The following is a 13,252-nucleotide window of genomic DNA, read 5'->3' as shown; positions in this document are numbered from 1 at the left end:
TCTTGAATGCGGTTTAACCCAGGTATAAATTGTTGTGAAAAAAAAAAAAATCTTCCGTCAATTTGTATTGGTGCCTTAGGCTCTGTTCACCATGATAATATTGACTTAATTGCCTTTTAAATCTTTCTGCCGATTTTTAACTACAAGTCTAAGTCATGTCCGTAGAAATCAACTGGAATATTGCCACTTACTCCCATAGAAGATGGGCCCAGCTCTATTCCATGAATATATTTTTCTATTATATGCCAACAAACAAATAATTAATCGCTTCTTGATCTTTTCAGCCCTAAACAATAACCGCTACAATTAAGACACCCTTTCAAAAAGTCATCCAGGACTGACAAGCTTATTCCTCAGTGCCTATAAGAAGACTGCCATAAAAGTTGTAAACAAGTTTAACACATGATTCGCATTACAGACATATTCAGATTATTCTTTAAATTAAAAAATTAAGTAAGACCATAAAAGGACAGCGCAGCTTCACAAATTCAAAACTGTAAAAGTGCAGAAATAAGAACATTCTTATTTCATTATTCCACCATATTTCACTATTTGTTTCTATTTGCATTATGGTGACCAGAATGGTTCTTTATTCTCCCAGCTGGAGCTGGGCTATGACTGGCAGGTCTCAGAGCATGGGCAGAGCGTGCCCACAGCTGCCAGGAAAACCCTGGGCAGGTGTTAGCTGTGAGTTTTCTGGGATGAAGGGCATTTTTTCCTGTGTGTCTGAACTGCATGTTCCCTGGCTGGGCCTTATGCACAGCCATATTCACCCACAAACATCAACACTGGAGAGCTGTACTTGGCACATACTAGTGAAGCACACGGAAACGGTGTTAAGTGGCACGTAACGCAGTAATGTCTTGCAAATGTAGAATATTATCCAAAATTACTGTTGCTATTGAAGGGCCCCAAGAAGCTCCTGGACCTGAGCTAAACTCAGCACAAATACACTGAAATGCTCTCAGAAAGTTCCAGCGTTTTACTTCCTGTGCTTGCACTTGCAACACAGTCCCTGAGCCTCCTTTATTCCCTAATAGTTCTTCAAATTCTCCTTTGACTTCTCTAGGCCTCTGAAGACACTGCCAAAGCAATATCAGCCACTTCCTCCAGAGCCGAAGATAAGCAGCCAGTTCTTTCACACGAGGAAAACGCTCAGCCAAGCTCACACCTTTCCAATATCAGCAAAAGTCACAAGGTACAGGTGCATTCCTCATCCTCATTCCCTGAGAATCAAAATACTCTCCCTGGTCAAACCACGAGACTTTACCTCCACTGCACCTCTGCTTTTACTTAAGAAAAAAGAAGTTATTCTTTAGACAGCTGTGAATAATTGAGAGAAGTGGTATTTAGCGTAATGTGACACTAGCATTTTTTAAAGAAAAAACTGCTAAAACAATGGCAAAGAAGTAAAGGAGTAAAAAAGTAGGCAGAACTGTCATGAACACTAGGGTTTTTCCTACTTTTTCTTACTAACATTCAGTGGTTTTGCCACCACTTCTAAGTAAAAACAATTGCACTTGCTTAGCACAGTTGGTGAATCAAGCGACGGGGAAATACACTGACTGCACCAGAGACAGAGAAATACACTCCACAGAGTGGAGTACTGTACACAATATTGTACACAATACAGAAGTACACTCCACATCCCAAGGACATTACATTCAGCAAAAGAAATGACTAATCTGTATCCAGAAGTCTTGCTCCAGCCCATGAGATGAATGAATCCAGGCTACAAGTGGCTTCTTGCCCTTTCCATCTTGCCCTCCTCTGTCATACACCACCTGTGTTAATTTAACATCCTGACATGGCAGTGTGTATGGGCACCAAGCCCTGAAGCACAAACCCCTTCTGTCCGGCTTTATGACCAAGCATACGCATATGTCAGGTTATGAGACTGGTTGCTTTTTTCACGTAACACACTTATCTAGTCAGACGAGCATGTATGTATGCTGCTCGCTGCCACATAACCAGATGCATGTGTTCTCTTGCTGTGTGACCAAAACAAGACGTTCATAAATGGGGATGATGGTGGAAACTTGCTGGGAAGAGGAATGACACACATCCAGGGGCCACATAATGCTCAAATGCCTCTCGATCTATTGCACCCAAAAGTGTGGGCAAAACCGAGCTGTGCCAATCCTGCCCATCCTTCCATAAGTAGTTTCAATTTCAGTCCATCAGGATGTAATCTTGCTTCATTTTACAAAGGTCACTACAAATCCCATGGCGGGGGGGAAGGCAAATAAATCAATGAAGTAATCTTCTGCTTAAAGTTAAGTATGTACTTCAGGAGCGAGCTCTAAGTATGGTGGTTTTTTTCTTCCTGCATGATGCTTAAGTTCTTTCATGGATTAGCTTCCAAAAGCTGTTGATTGTAAGACCTTTTATTAATACGAAGTAGCTTCATACTCATACTCGTGACCTGACCTATAGCTGCGAAGTTCCAAATCCCACGACTGATCCCCTCCCTCAGTAGGGCAGCGCATATATTGAAATCTCTGTGAGAACTGTTATAAGCCATGTTTGCCAGCAGACATCAGTATGCAAAGCACTTGGATTTGAAAGGTCCTATTATAGAACCAAAATCTATAGTATAAATGCATGTCATTTCTTATGCTAGAATTAAAAAGCAGCAGCAAAAATCATAACCACCAAACTCCACACTGCAGTTATAGATACCAAAATATTTCTAATAGATTTGGGTTTTTTTTAATCGTACTGGGTTTTTTTTAAATCACATGAGTAAGAGGCTAAGACCACACATGATCTGGGGAAGGCACTTCACAAATTTCCCACACAAACATTAAACTCCAAATATTTCTCACTCGTCTTCAGTCCAGTCACAGCTTTGTAAGGAGAAAACATACGTATGAGCTGCAGTGTGGAGGAGTACGGCGCTACAGCCGTTATCTGCTAGACTGTAAGCAAAGCTGTCAAACCACAGACGTGATTTAGCAGTGCAAGTCCTGTTTTCCAACAAGATTTGGAAGACTTATAAAATTAAACACATCATTATTTATACACTCTATAAATAGCCTCATAAAATATATAGGCGTGCATAGGATCCTGGAACGCTTGTTAGAAGCTTTGGTGAGATTTAAACTTTACATGCCTGTGGTAAGCAGGCCATAGGAGTGGCACGTCCCCTCATGGTGGGGGTCACCTTTATTATCGCTTAACTTTACCACGCAACCCAATGTCTTGAATATAGGCTTTCACGTGTCAAATAACGACCTTGCCAACAAACTGCAGAAGCTAACGCAAAAGCAACTATCCAAAACCAAAACAGTTCCTCTACTTTCTCCTCGCCTTCCTGAAACTTTCCCCTAACAGATCATTCCCAAACTTCTTTCCTCTTTAACCCTCCATGCTGATGTTTTTAGCACACGCACAAGGAAGAGACGGCTTCTCGCTGAACCGGTGTTGAAAAATTGCTCCCAGGGTTTTCTATACTGTGTCTTCCTTGTACGTTCTCTCTGGCTGATTTAGCAAAAATAACTGACTGCCCTGTTTTCTCAGTCCAGGAGGCCAGCTACGCAGGGACTAAATCCTGGAGCCTTCAAAAAACTACTAGACGCTTATCCACACTTTCTGTTACTAAATAACTTCTAAAATCTGGTCCTCTGTCTCTTTTATTAAGAGATGTGTGCTGCTAAAAAGCATGAGTGTTCATCATGAGGACATCTAACAAAAGATGTTAGAATCAATACGTTGTCCCTTTTGAGGGGAGAATATTTTCTGACAAACTTTCTCAGGAAAGGAGATTGCTGTTGGTCAGGCATATCAGGAGAAGGCAGAAAAGTACCTAAACCCCTACTTGAATCAGGACCATGAGAAGCAGTCTCCATTCCTCTTCTCCTGGTTTGCACCTCCTTTCCTCTGCACTTTCCATTCTGCCTCTGTGAATGTTTCATTTTTGAAACTCTTCAGTCTTCAAGGAACTCACCTCCATTTATAGCTGACTTCAAAGTTCATAATAAGACTTTCTGGCATGAGATTAAAAGTGTTGAAGAAATCTGAAAATCATTCATATCTCTTCTCCCCTCCTCCCAGAATAAATCCTTAACAAAGACTTTGCTCATTTACTATAACGAATTCAGTGGATGCTATTCCTTTTTTATGGAACTCCATAACCTTCTCCCGCAAATAATTTATGTAAAAAAAATAACCAGTCTCTGAATTTCTGTAATAAAATCCTTCCCTTGCCAAGGGCTATTAATTTTCAGTGATAATGTAATCAAAGTGTTTAAGTACTCAAAGTGATTTTTATTTTATGATAATGAAATGTTTTGCATATAATTCTTTCTTTTCCAGACATCTATCTGTTAAGGAACTAAACGAAGTAAGTAATTGTCTTTGTATATATTAGAACCATAAAAACCATACACATTCCATGGCTGTGCATCCTCTCTTGTAAGGGTATTTTAGCCTATTAGGTAAAAATACTATAAGAATCATATTAGCGTTGGGTAATAAGTGTATCCATCTTTAACGTGTGCAGCATTTTCAATAGCACTACTCTCTGAATGGCAGGTGAGTTCCTGAAGTTGCTTGCAGAAATTAAGACATGCACGCAGTGCAAAGCTACCTTCTCAATTACCTACATAAAAGCATATCTCGTAAGGGCCAGACGCTGCGGATGCCTACGAATGGTGAGCAGCAGGCAAGACACTCTCTTTCAGAGAAACAGAGATTCCACATGGATTTTTAAAAGCAGAAAATTGAAATTATAAGGTCAATAGAGGAGCGTAGTAGCATTACTGTGATGTAAACAGAAGGCTACCTCAAAACTAAGATAATCCTTTTCAATAAGAGAAATAAAAATTGACAAATTTTATACCCAGAATGAACCCCACCTATTACTTCCCCCAGCTCCCTTCTCCCCTTCCCCCAGGGCCTCTCACAAGTCCTGAAAAAAAAAAAAAAAAAATTCCACCACCTCAGCCAAATGGCAGCTTTGCCTGCAAAATAACTCCATCGGCGACTGAGGGGGCCACCACACTGCTGCTCAGGCACCTGCGGGGTTCCACAGCTTCCCCCAGCTGAACCCCTCGCTGCCCTGCCCAGCGAGGCTGGGACCACAGCCACAGGGATGCATGGTCCTCGCCATCCTCTGAGCCCAGCACAGCCCCGCACAGCGCAGCCCACCTGCCCAAGTTCCCTCTCTGCTAGTTCCTCAGACCTCCTGAGTTATGGGCAGCCCAGTAAACCCCAGTATATCCCCCAGTTCCTCTCCCACTGAGCCCGCCCTCCAGCTCACAACCCACCTTCCTCACAGCCGGTCTGCAAAGCTCCACCAAGGGCAGCTCTAGGCTCCAATCACCGCAGAGACACGTACAGTCTCAACACCAGCGATGCTGAAGCAGCAGCGGCTCCGAGTTCTCCTGTCTGACAGAGGTTAAAAGGGTTCTTCTCTCCTTCCCCACATCTCCAAGCTGACCACCTCTCCTCCAGCAACCCCTGCACCAGTTTGTTATGGGCAAAGGGCAAAACCCGAGAGAGGCGATGCTAGGAACGCACCTATAGGCATATATAAAGCAGAAAGCAGTAACTTTTACACACAGAGTGGTAAAGGCAAGTGATTTTTCTTTCTCAGTTTCTGTAAAAAAAGTTTTTAACACGTTCCTTCACTTTCTACTTTGGCCAATGAAGTAAGGCAGAGGAAATGGGTTTAGCAATAAAGGGGTTTAGTTTTGACAAGTGGTTTCCTATAAGATGTATTGAGATACAGCCCCCACAATAATGCAGAGTGTTAAAGGATGTTTGTAAAATTCAGAGATAGGTTGTAATTTATGGCATTTTGTGTTTCTTACTGAACGGTCTATTTACTGCACTAATACATTTCTATTGTACTGCTTTTTTTAATCTCATTGCGAGGGAAAAGAGGAAAGAAAGGAATCTCTAATGCTAGTTAAGCCCAGCCATTTCCTACAACAACGGGTTGTAGCACAAATCTATAGTCTAGCTCTAACTTTCACATCCTTTGAGTTTTTCTTCTCCACAGTTCTGACTGGGAGGCTGTCCCAAACCTCACTCCTCCTGTGATTAGAAACTCTTTCAGTTTGGAAGATCATTACAGAACATGGTTTGATTGCAATATTGCAATTAACATTTAATGCTACAAAATTTTATATTGGCAAGAAAGATAATATTTTAACACAAAAAGCTTTGTCTTGTCCTACATACTGACTCATTACAAACCAAATATGAAAACGCCCCCAAGAACAATAAATGTCTTACATCTGCAATTAATATTTCTGGCTGGGCACTGTACAGCTGCACAAATACTGCACCTCCTAACAGGCTTTTAGTTTGGCTACATCTTACAGAGAGATTTTGTATATCTCATAACATGGAAAAGATAAAATTTAATTTGGATCACTTCCCATTCATATAGATCTGAAGACATAAATAGTTTTCATTGCGACCAGGACAGAGTGTGCCCTTGTCAGGGTTTCAGACACCAAATGGCAGGTCAGTAGATTTGCGAGCAGGACTGCCCTTCACCGGGACCTGGACAGGCTGTAGGAAAGGGTCAAGAGGAGCCTCCTGAAATTGGAAAGGACAAATGCAAAATCCTGCCCCGGGGTGGACTAAGATCCTTGGCAGCAGCTCTGCTCAAAAGGACTTGGGGACCGCAGGCTGAACACAAGCCACTGGTGTGCCCTTGGTGGCCATAAAGGCTAACCGCATATCAAGCTGTATCAACAGAAGCATAGCCAAGAGATCAAGGGAAGGGACTATTCCCTTTTACTCATCACTCATTAGACAACACCTGGAGTACCGCACAAGGTTGCTGTTGACAGAGTGGGTCAGCAGAGGGTCCTCAGGGCATGCCGCACCTGCCCCGTGAAATGATGCTGATGGAGCTGGGCTCCCTTAGCCTGGAGGGGGGCAGCTCTGGGGGAACCCAACAGCAGCCTGCCACTGCCTAAGGGACGATTATCAAGAAGGTGGAGCCTGACACTTTACAGAGTGCACAGTAGAAGTATAAGAGGCAATTATCTTGAAATGAGGGAGTTTTCAACCAGAAATAAGGAAGAAAAAATAATTATGAGGATACTTATGAGGGTGTTGGAACAGGTTGCCCAGAGAAGCTGTGAAATCTATGTTCTGGAGGTTTGCAAGACCCAGCTGGACAAAGCTCTGAGCTCAGGTCTCATCTCGCAGTTCACTGTGCTTTAAGAAGGAGCCTGGACTAGAGACCAGCCTAGGTTTCTTCTGACCTGAATGAGAATATAAATTTCGAAGTAACGGGAAAGCACTACTGGGGAAGTAACTTCTAAGGAAGACTCAAAGTGCAACATCTACAAAGAGTAAAACTTTCTTCTCTTTAATGTTTATGTATTATAGCCTTGTGTGCATCAACTTAACAAACACAATAATTACTATTGCCATGTGAATCACAATAACACGGAAATACAGTGAAAGTTTGTGAGTCAAACTCTGGTCTTTAGGCACCTGTCTATCATTCACTTCTTTGTAACATAATATGCTGAATTAAGATTTCTCCACACAGTGATTTTGAATGAAGTATCTGCCATGAGAGTAAAAATAATTGTACTGTCAGTTAAGGAGCCTGAAAAGAAATGACTAATTTTAATCTTTGGATAGTATACCTCCAGTCAATCAAAATCAATCACTTGATTTAATACAAGATCAATGAACGAAAACCATATTCTAAGTTAAACTCACGCACCATAGTCATCACGAAACAGTGATCACTGCAGTAAACCATACGTTCGCTTATACCCCTAAAAATTCAGCTCTCATTGTTGCCAGTGGACTGAGATCAGCATTCGGCCTGAGTTTCTGACAAAGTGATCAGGTATTAATGATTGAATTTCTATAAATTGTTTTAAAATAAAAAGATAGTTGGGTCTGTTGGGGTAAGTTCAAGTTGGTAATCAAAAGAAAAATATTTACTGTCTATGTTGTCATTTTATATAGGCACCTGGAAGAGAACAAGGTTAGTATTTAATAATATGATATTAATTTGCTGTCTGTCTTTCATATTCCAATAACAAAATATTCTATCATTAAAACTCCAGCTAAATTGATCAGTACAGGAACCTGACATCTATCCTGCTATGTAACATCAGGCTGTCTGGCTCTATACTCAAATGAGTAAGAGACACCCCCCAGGCGTAAGTCTGCTGAGAACAGAGAGATTTAGAGTGACCTCAAGTTGTGGAAGATGTAGCGGAAAAGAGGAATTTCACTTGGCATTAACTACAGCTATTTGGGGAACTAGGTTATCACATTTGTTCCGAGCAAATCAAAGTCTTAAGGTCCTGGGGAAAATAAGGATATCCCAAAGAGAAAAGACTGGATCTGCACAGAGAATATCTCCCCTTGAAAGAAAGATTTTTAAAAGCTTTAGGTTTTTAAAGCTACAAAAATCAGAGTTTTAAAAACATATCAGTTCTTTAGATGTACATACAGCTTGGAAAAACCAGCTTAAGCCACTCTCTGTGTACGTGTGCATGAAGGTCCACAAAAAAAAAAGTTATTCTGAAATACTCTGAAAATAGACACAGGCTACGTGTTTTTTATGGTGTTTACACCTCCATGTTAATGTGTTCATAATTTCCTCTGGCATTTTCTTTTGCAGATTAAGGCACACTTTACTGATTTTGAGCTAGAAATAGTATTGACTGCATTAATACATTCAATGCCTATCTATCCTGTCCTATAAAAAGGATTTATGAACTCTCTGTATACTTCTAGTACAGCAGTCTGCATTATTTACCATTACATTAAGCCATATTTGGCATCAGGAAAACCTGTAACATTCACCATGTAACATTCAGTACTAGTATAAATGTTTCCCACTGAAATCACTAACTGACTCATTTAAGCCAGACTGATTAGCTTTTTCTATTGAACTGCCTCCCCTCATATATGAGTTTAAGTTACTTCATGATAGTTGCTAGACATTGTCAAGGTTACACATACGACGAAATAGTAAGTTCTTATTCTTTTTATTAATAGTTACAGATTTGGGGAAGAAACCTGAAATATCTTTTCAAGGACAACAGTATAAACCAAAGCAACATCCTGAAGCCAGGTAGGAATCTGAGAATTTCATGAGTTTGTACTGGATGCTTCAAGGACTAAACATTCTGCCCTAGAAAATTATACTTCACTGTACAATAAGAGCAGGATGATATCACTTTCTGATGCCATGTAGTGATATATTATGTTTTGCCTTGATGCATGACAAGAACTATCTTTCGGAATTGCTTTCAAGCTATTGTAATTCCACATTCAATTTTTATCTTTAATAGCATACTACTGTATTACATTTTTGTCTCACTTTCCATATTAGGGTGTTAAATATATTGTATAAAGAAGCTCTGCCGTCTCCAGCCTCAACATTTCCTCTCCCCCTTATTTTCTATTTTTATATACAAAGAATACACACTTGGCCTTTCAAATGCCAATTATTCTTCCATAGAAATCAGACACAGTTGCTCCTATTTTTCTTTTCTAACCTACACAACTCTTTTCTAAATGTGCATTTAAATCTATATCCTCCTAAAATACTCACCAAAAACCAAAAGTATAGGATAAAGTATAGGAACTATATGAATGATTTCACTTCTTTCCTAGATAAATACAGAATCTCTCATCTAGCCTTGTTTACAATGATGGCATTTCTCCAAGATAGAATTATTGTCTGGAGTAAATGTGACAGTATTTGTGACCCCTAGTATTTTGTTTCTTCTTGTGTGGTACCAGAGCCTCCCATGTGAAGTTATTTGGTCGGTGCTCTTCCCAGTGTAACCGTTCTAATTAACGGAACAGCAAAATACCAGCTGGGTACTCAGCAGCAGTCTAGAAAATCAGAAAGGACAAGGAACGACCGCTCCCTGGGTCTTCCTACAGAAGGACTGGGAACATCAGGTGAAATTAGCAGGGAACAGGCTCTGAACGAACAAGAGCAAATTGTGCTTCTCTACACATGCAGTGAAAATGTGAAAGTCCTGCCTAATACTCTTGTGGAGGGTAAAAATTTCTATCACTTCAAAAAATGGCTGGTGAAATTAATGGAAGAGGAATCTGTCAAAAGATGCTGAATACAAAATTACCACCCAAAACCCAGGAAGGCCTAAAGCTGCAATCAGTAGAGGAAGGTGTATTTGGGGGAAGCACAGCTACGCATTCCTCTCTAATTTTACTCTTATTTAAATGCTTGCCGCCAGCAGAAATATTTTTCTGACGATTCTTTCATTCATTTCTTTCTTCTAGCCTTCAATGTACACGGAGCTCTAAAAGCAATTGCAGCTTAGGTAAGAATCAAAGATTGCTTGAAAAAATAAACCGGGTGGGGAGAAATAAGAATAAGAAACAGATTCGTGTTTCTACGTGTGTATGTCTGCACTGGGGATTTTCTATGCGCAGAGTTAGTGCAAAGGGATTGTTAATGAAAACAAGCACAGAACAAGCAAAACAATGTCACAGTCAATAGTAGCGAAGAAACAAGCAGAGTTACCTGCTCGGCTATACCCCATGCCCGGTTCAAGCTAAGAAATGCCCAACCCAGAATGCAAGTGTTAAAGCATCGCAGACCCCAGCCCCAGAAAAGGAAGGGAATTTGGACGAGCCACTGAAGGACAATGGGGAGGAGAATACAAATTGGGCATACAAAGAGACACCCACGGAGAACGAGCATCCTGTGAGCACAACGGCCTCTGCTTTTCCAGGCAGAGATGCAATCAGCTGGGCTAAATGTAAGCTACAGATGTTCAGGACATTATAAAGCCGCTACTATGGATTTAATGCCTTTGTGTTAAGAAATACATTGATCCTTGAAGAAATTGCTTTAGATTTATCCCAGATTCCTAGAGGGAAGGATTTATAGGTGCCATTATCAGGCAGGTTTCTCAAATTATTATGGTTGGAAATAGGACATCCCCTGGACTGTGTGGTTTTACCTAAGGGAATATACTGGACGCCAACATTAATATATTGCCAAGAAGCAGCCTGTGGTACCGCTTGCCCAGGAACTGTGGCAATGTCCCTCTGCTTATTTTCCCTGGCTTTCTTTAAGATTCCCAGAACTGAATGCAACACATAGGAGCAGTATCGCTTGATTCATACGCACACTGTGTCCCTAATCTCGGAGGCAATACCTCGACAAACACTACTAAGTTGTGTTAGCTTTTTGCTGTCATATCATATTGTATCTGTTGTCCACCAACCCTTCTACCTAATTTCTTTTAGAAAAACATGGCCTCATTAGTATTTAACCCAAAATTTCTGTGGCTCATCCCTACCTTTCAATACAGTTACACCTGCTTTAAAACGTATTTCCATAAACCCCGCAAAAAAACAGAAAAACACCCGGCATCTACCCACAGACTTTTGAAAAGCAAAATCCCTTTATTAGCCAAACTTCATAGTAAGAATTGTGTAAGAAAAAGAAAACACCTATCATTCCACTCTGTAAATACGATTTCTTTTTGCAGAAATGCATACTAAAGATAAAAGATGCTGTAAAGGAAACTCTCTGATAGATTTATCTTTCATGAACAGATACGTTGATAAAGAGGTGTATCTATACCTTAGATGGAGTACATTAAAAAAAAACAAAAAGACCAAGGTCATGCAATTTGTATGTCATTAAAACACACAAGCCAAGTTAGCTCATGCTGTATCTCCAGTCCTTAAAACGAGAGTTTGTACCTTCGGAGACCCAGGGGCTTTTGGGACCAAGGAATCATCCATGCTGGTAACTTCCTACTGTCCTTGACTACACTTACTATACTTTTATATTTTCCCTTAACTGCCTTTGCAGATGCCCTTTTGTATTAAAACCCCTAAGCTGTGCCAACAACCTATGAGTTCCATGACGTGAATTTATGGTAAAAGCAAATAACACCAGGAAAAACATATGGGCTATATTATTTTTTCAGATAAAGTGGGATTCACCTTAACTCCCATTCATTGTCAGGCTAAAGAAGCCCACCTCCCCCAGCTTTGTTTCACAGGCTCCAGCTCCCTGACTCTGGTGGTGGCCCCCCACTGAGCCATTTCTGGTTATTAACGTCCTTTTCATGCTGCAAGTGCAATTCCACACACTCTCCTCCAGATACCAACTAAAAATCCGTCTTTACGGAATCCACAAAGTTCATCTAGGTCTGTTCGTTCCTTTTCTCAGCAGTCTCTCAGTCTTTTTCCTACGTGCCCACACATCTCCACTTCAGATGCTTCCTACCATTCCTATCACTGCTCTTGGTCATTCAGGCTCTCTGGAAGAGCGCAATCTCCTTTTCCCTCTGTAAATTCCTCGCCCTCATGAAACAACAGGGACAGAACAAGTGGCCTCTGCCCTTGCTATCCTACAATTTCCTCTCAAGTCCATGTTTGTATTAAAAAATATTTAAAGAAATACTAGTTTTATTAAGCTTATATAAATATCCTTTTTTTATCCTATGTAAGTACATATTTCTCTCTCTGATATTTTTAGTTTTTATTGTTCAAACCAAATGATTTTCTGTTAAAAAAATCTAAAACATTCTTCTAATTTCTCGACGAGCCGTTGTTAACTCTATCCCAGTCAGACCCAGACCATGAGCATGACAAGAGAAGTTTCCACTTCTTGTCCCACAGTTTAAAACATATCAGAAAAATTCTACAGAACATACGCAGCACCGGTGACAAAGCAAACATGGCCCAGCTGTGGGCTCTCTTTTTAAAAATACAGTATCTGGGGATAGCGCCAAAAATGCAATGTGAACACAAACACCAATATCAGGATCCAATAAGCTGAACGGTGACATACTCACATTTTGACAACTCAAACTGATTGCAGAAACATAATGGAGGCGTCTGATCCCAGACCCTTTGAGCAGTGATTTCATTGCTGAATGGACCGGTTGCCTGCTGAAGATCGTGGCTGTTTGTCTACTGAGATAAGCGGACGTTGTGAAACACGGTGAAAATTATTATTCTGCTGTAAAAAGAGTGTCTTCCAAGTCAAATTTCTTTAATATTCTGTCATATGCTATATGTGGGCAGAAAAATAATAAACTGATAAAGCATGAACAATAGATAAAACATAATACTTTGGCAAACAGTGCTATCTGTTGCGACAGTAACCAGAAAGAAAAAGATGGAAGCCACTGATAATCATATTTTTCTCATTTACTCTTACAACAGACACTAGGTCGTTTCTCCCATCAGCATTGCATGAAACAAACAAAAACGCTTTCCATTGTAGAGCAGGATATGATTTATTTTT

The 13,252-nt window shown here is 40.4% G+C and overlaps 1 protein-coding gene across 1 annotated transcript in view; it reads left to right on the top strand.

Moving 5' to 3' along the window:
• The window catches only part of CLNK (cytokine dependent hematopoietic cell linker), a 34,440-nt gene that overhangs the window by 13,318 nt on the left and 7,870 nt on the right, over nucleotides 1–13,252 (top strand). The window contains exons 9-13 of the mRNA XM_063336179.1: nucleotides 1,070–1,198; nucleotides 4,318–4,345; nucleotides 7,954–7,972; nucleotides 8,998–9,073; nucleotides 10,258–10,298. Coding sequence (XP_063192249.1) covers nucleotides 1,070–1,198; nucleotides 4,318–4,345; nucleotides 7,954–7,972; nucleotides 8,998–9,073; nucleotides 10,258–10,298 — 293 coding nt within the window. The remainder of the gene's footprint in view (nucleotides 1–1,069; nucleotides 1,199–4,317; nucleotides 4,346–7,953; nucleotides 7,973–8,997; nucleotides 9,074–10,257; nucleotides 10,299–13,252) is intronic.

This window comes from Chroicocephalus ridibundus, chromosome 5, assembly GCF_963924245.1.
Source record: "Chroicocephalus ridibundus chromosome 5, bChrRid1.1, whole genome shotgun sequence".
NCBI lineage: Eukaryota > Metazoa > Chordata > Aves > Charadriiformes > Laridae > Chroicocephalus > Chroicocephalus ridibundus.
This window is presented reverse-complemented; position numbering and strand designations above follow the sequence as displayed.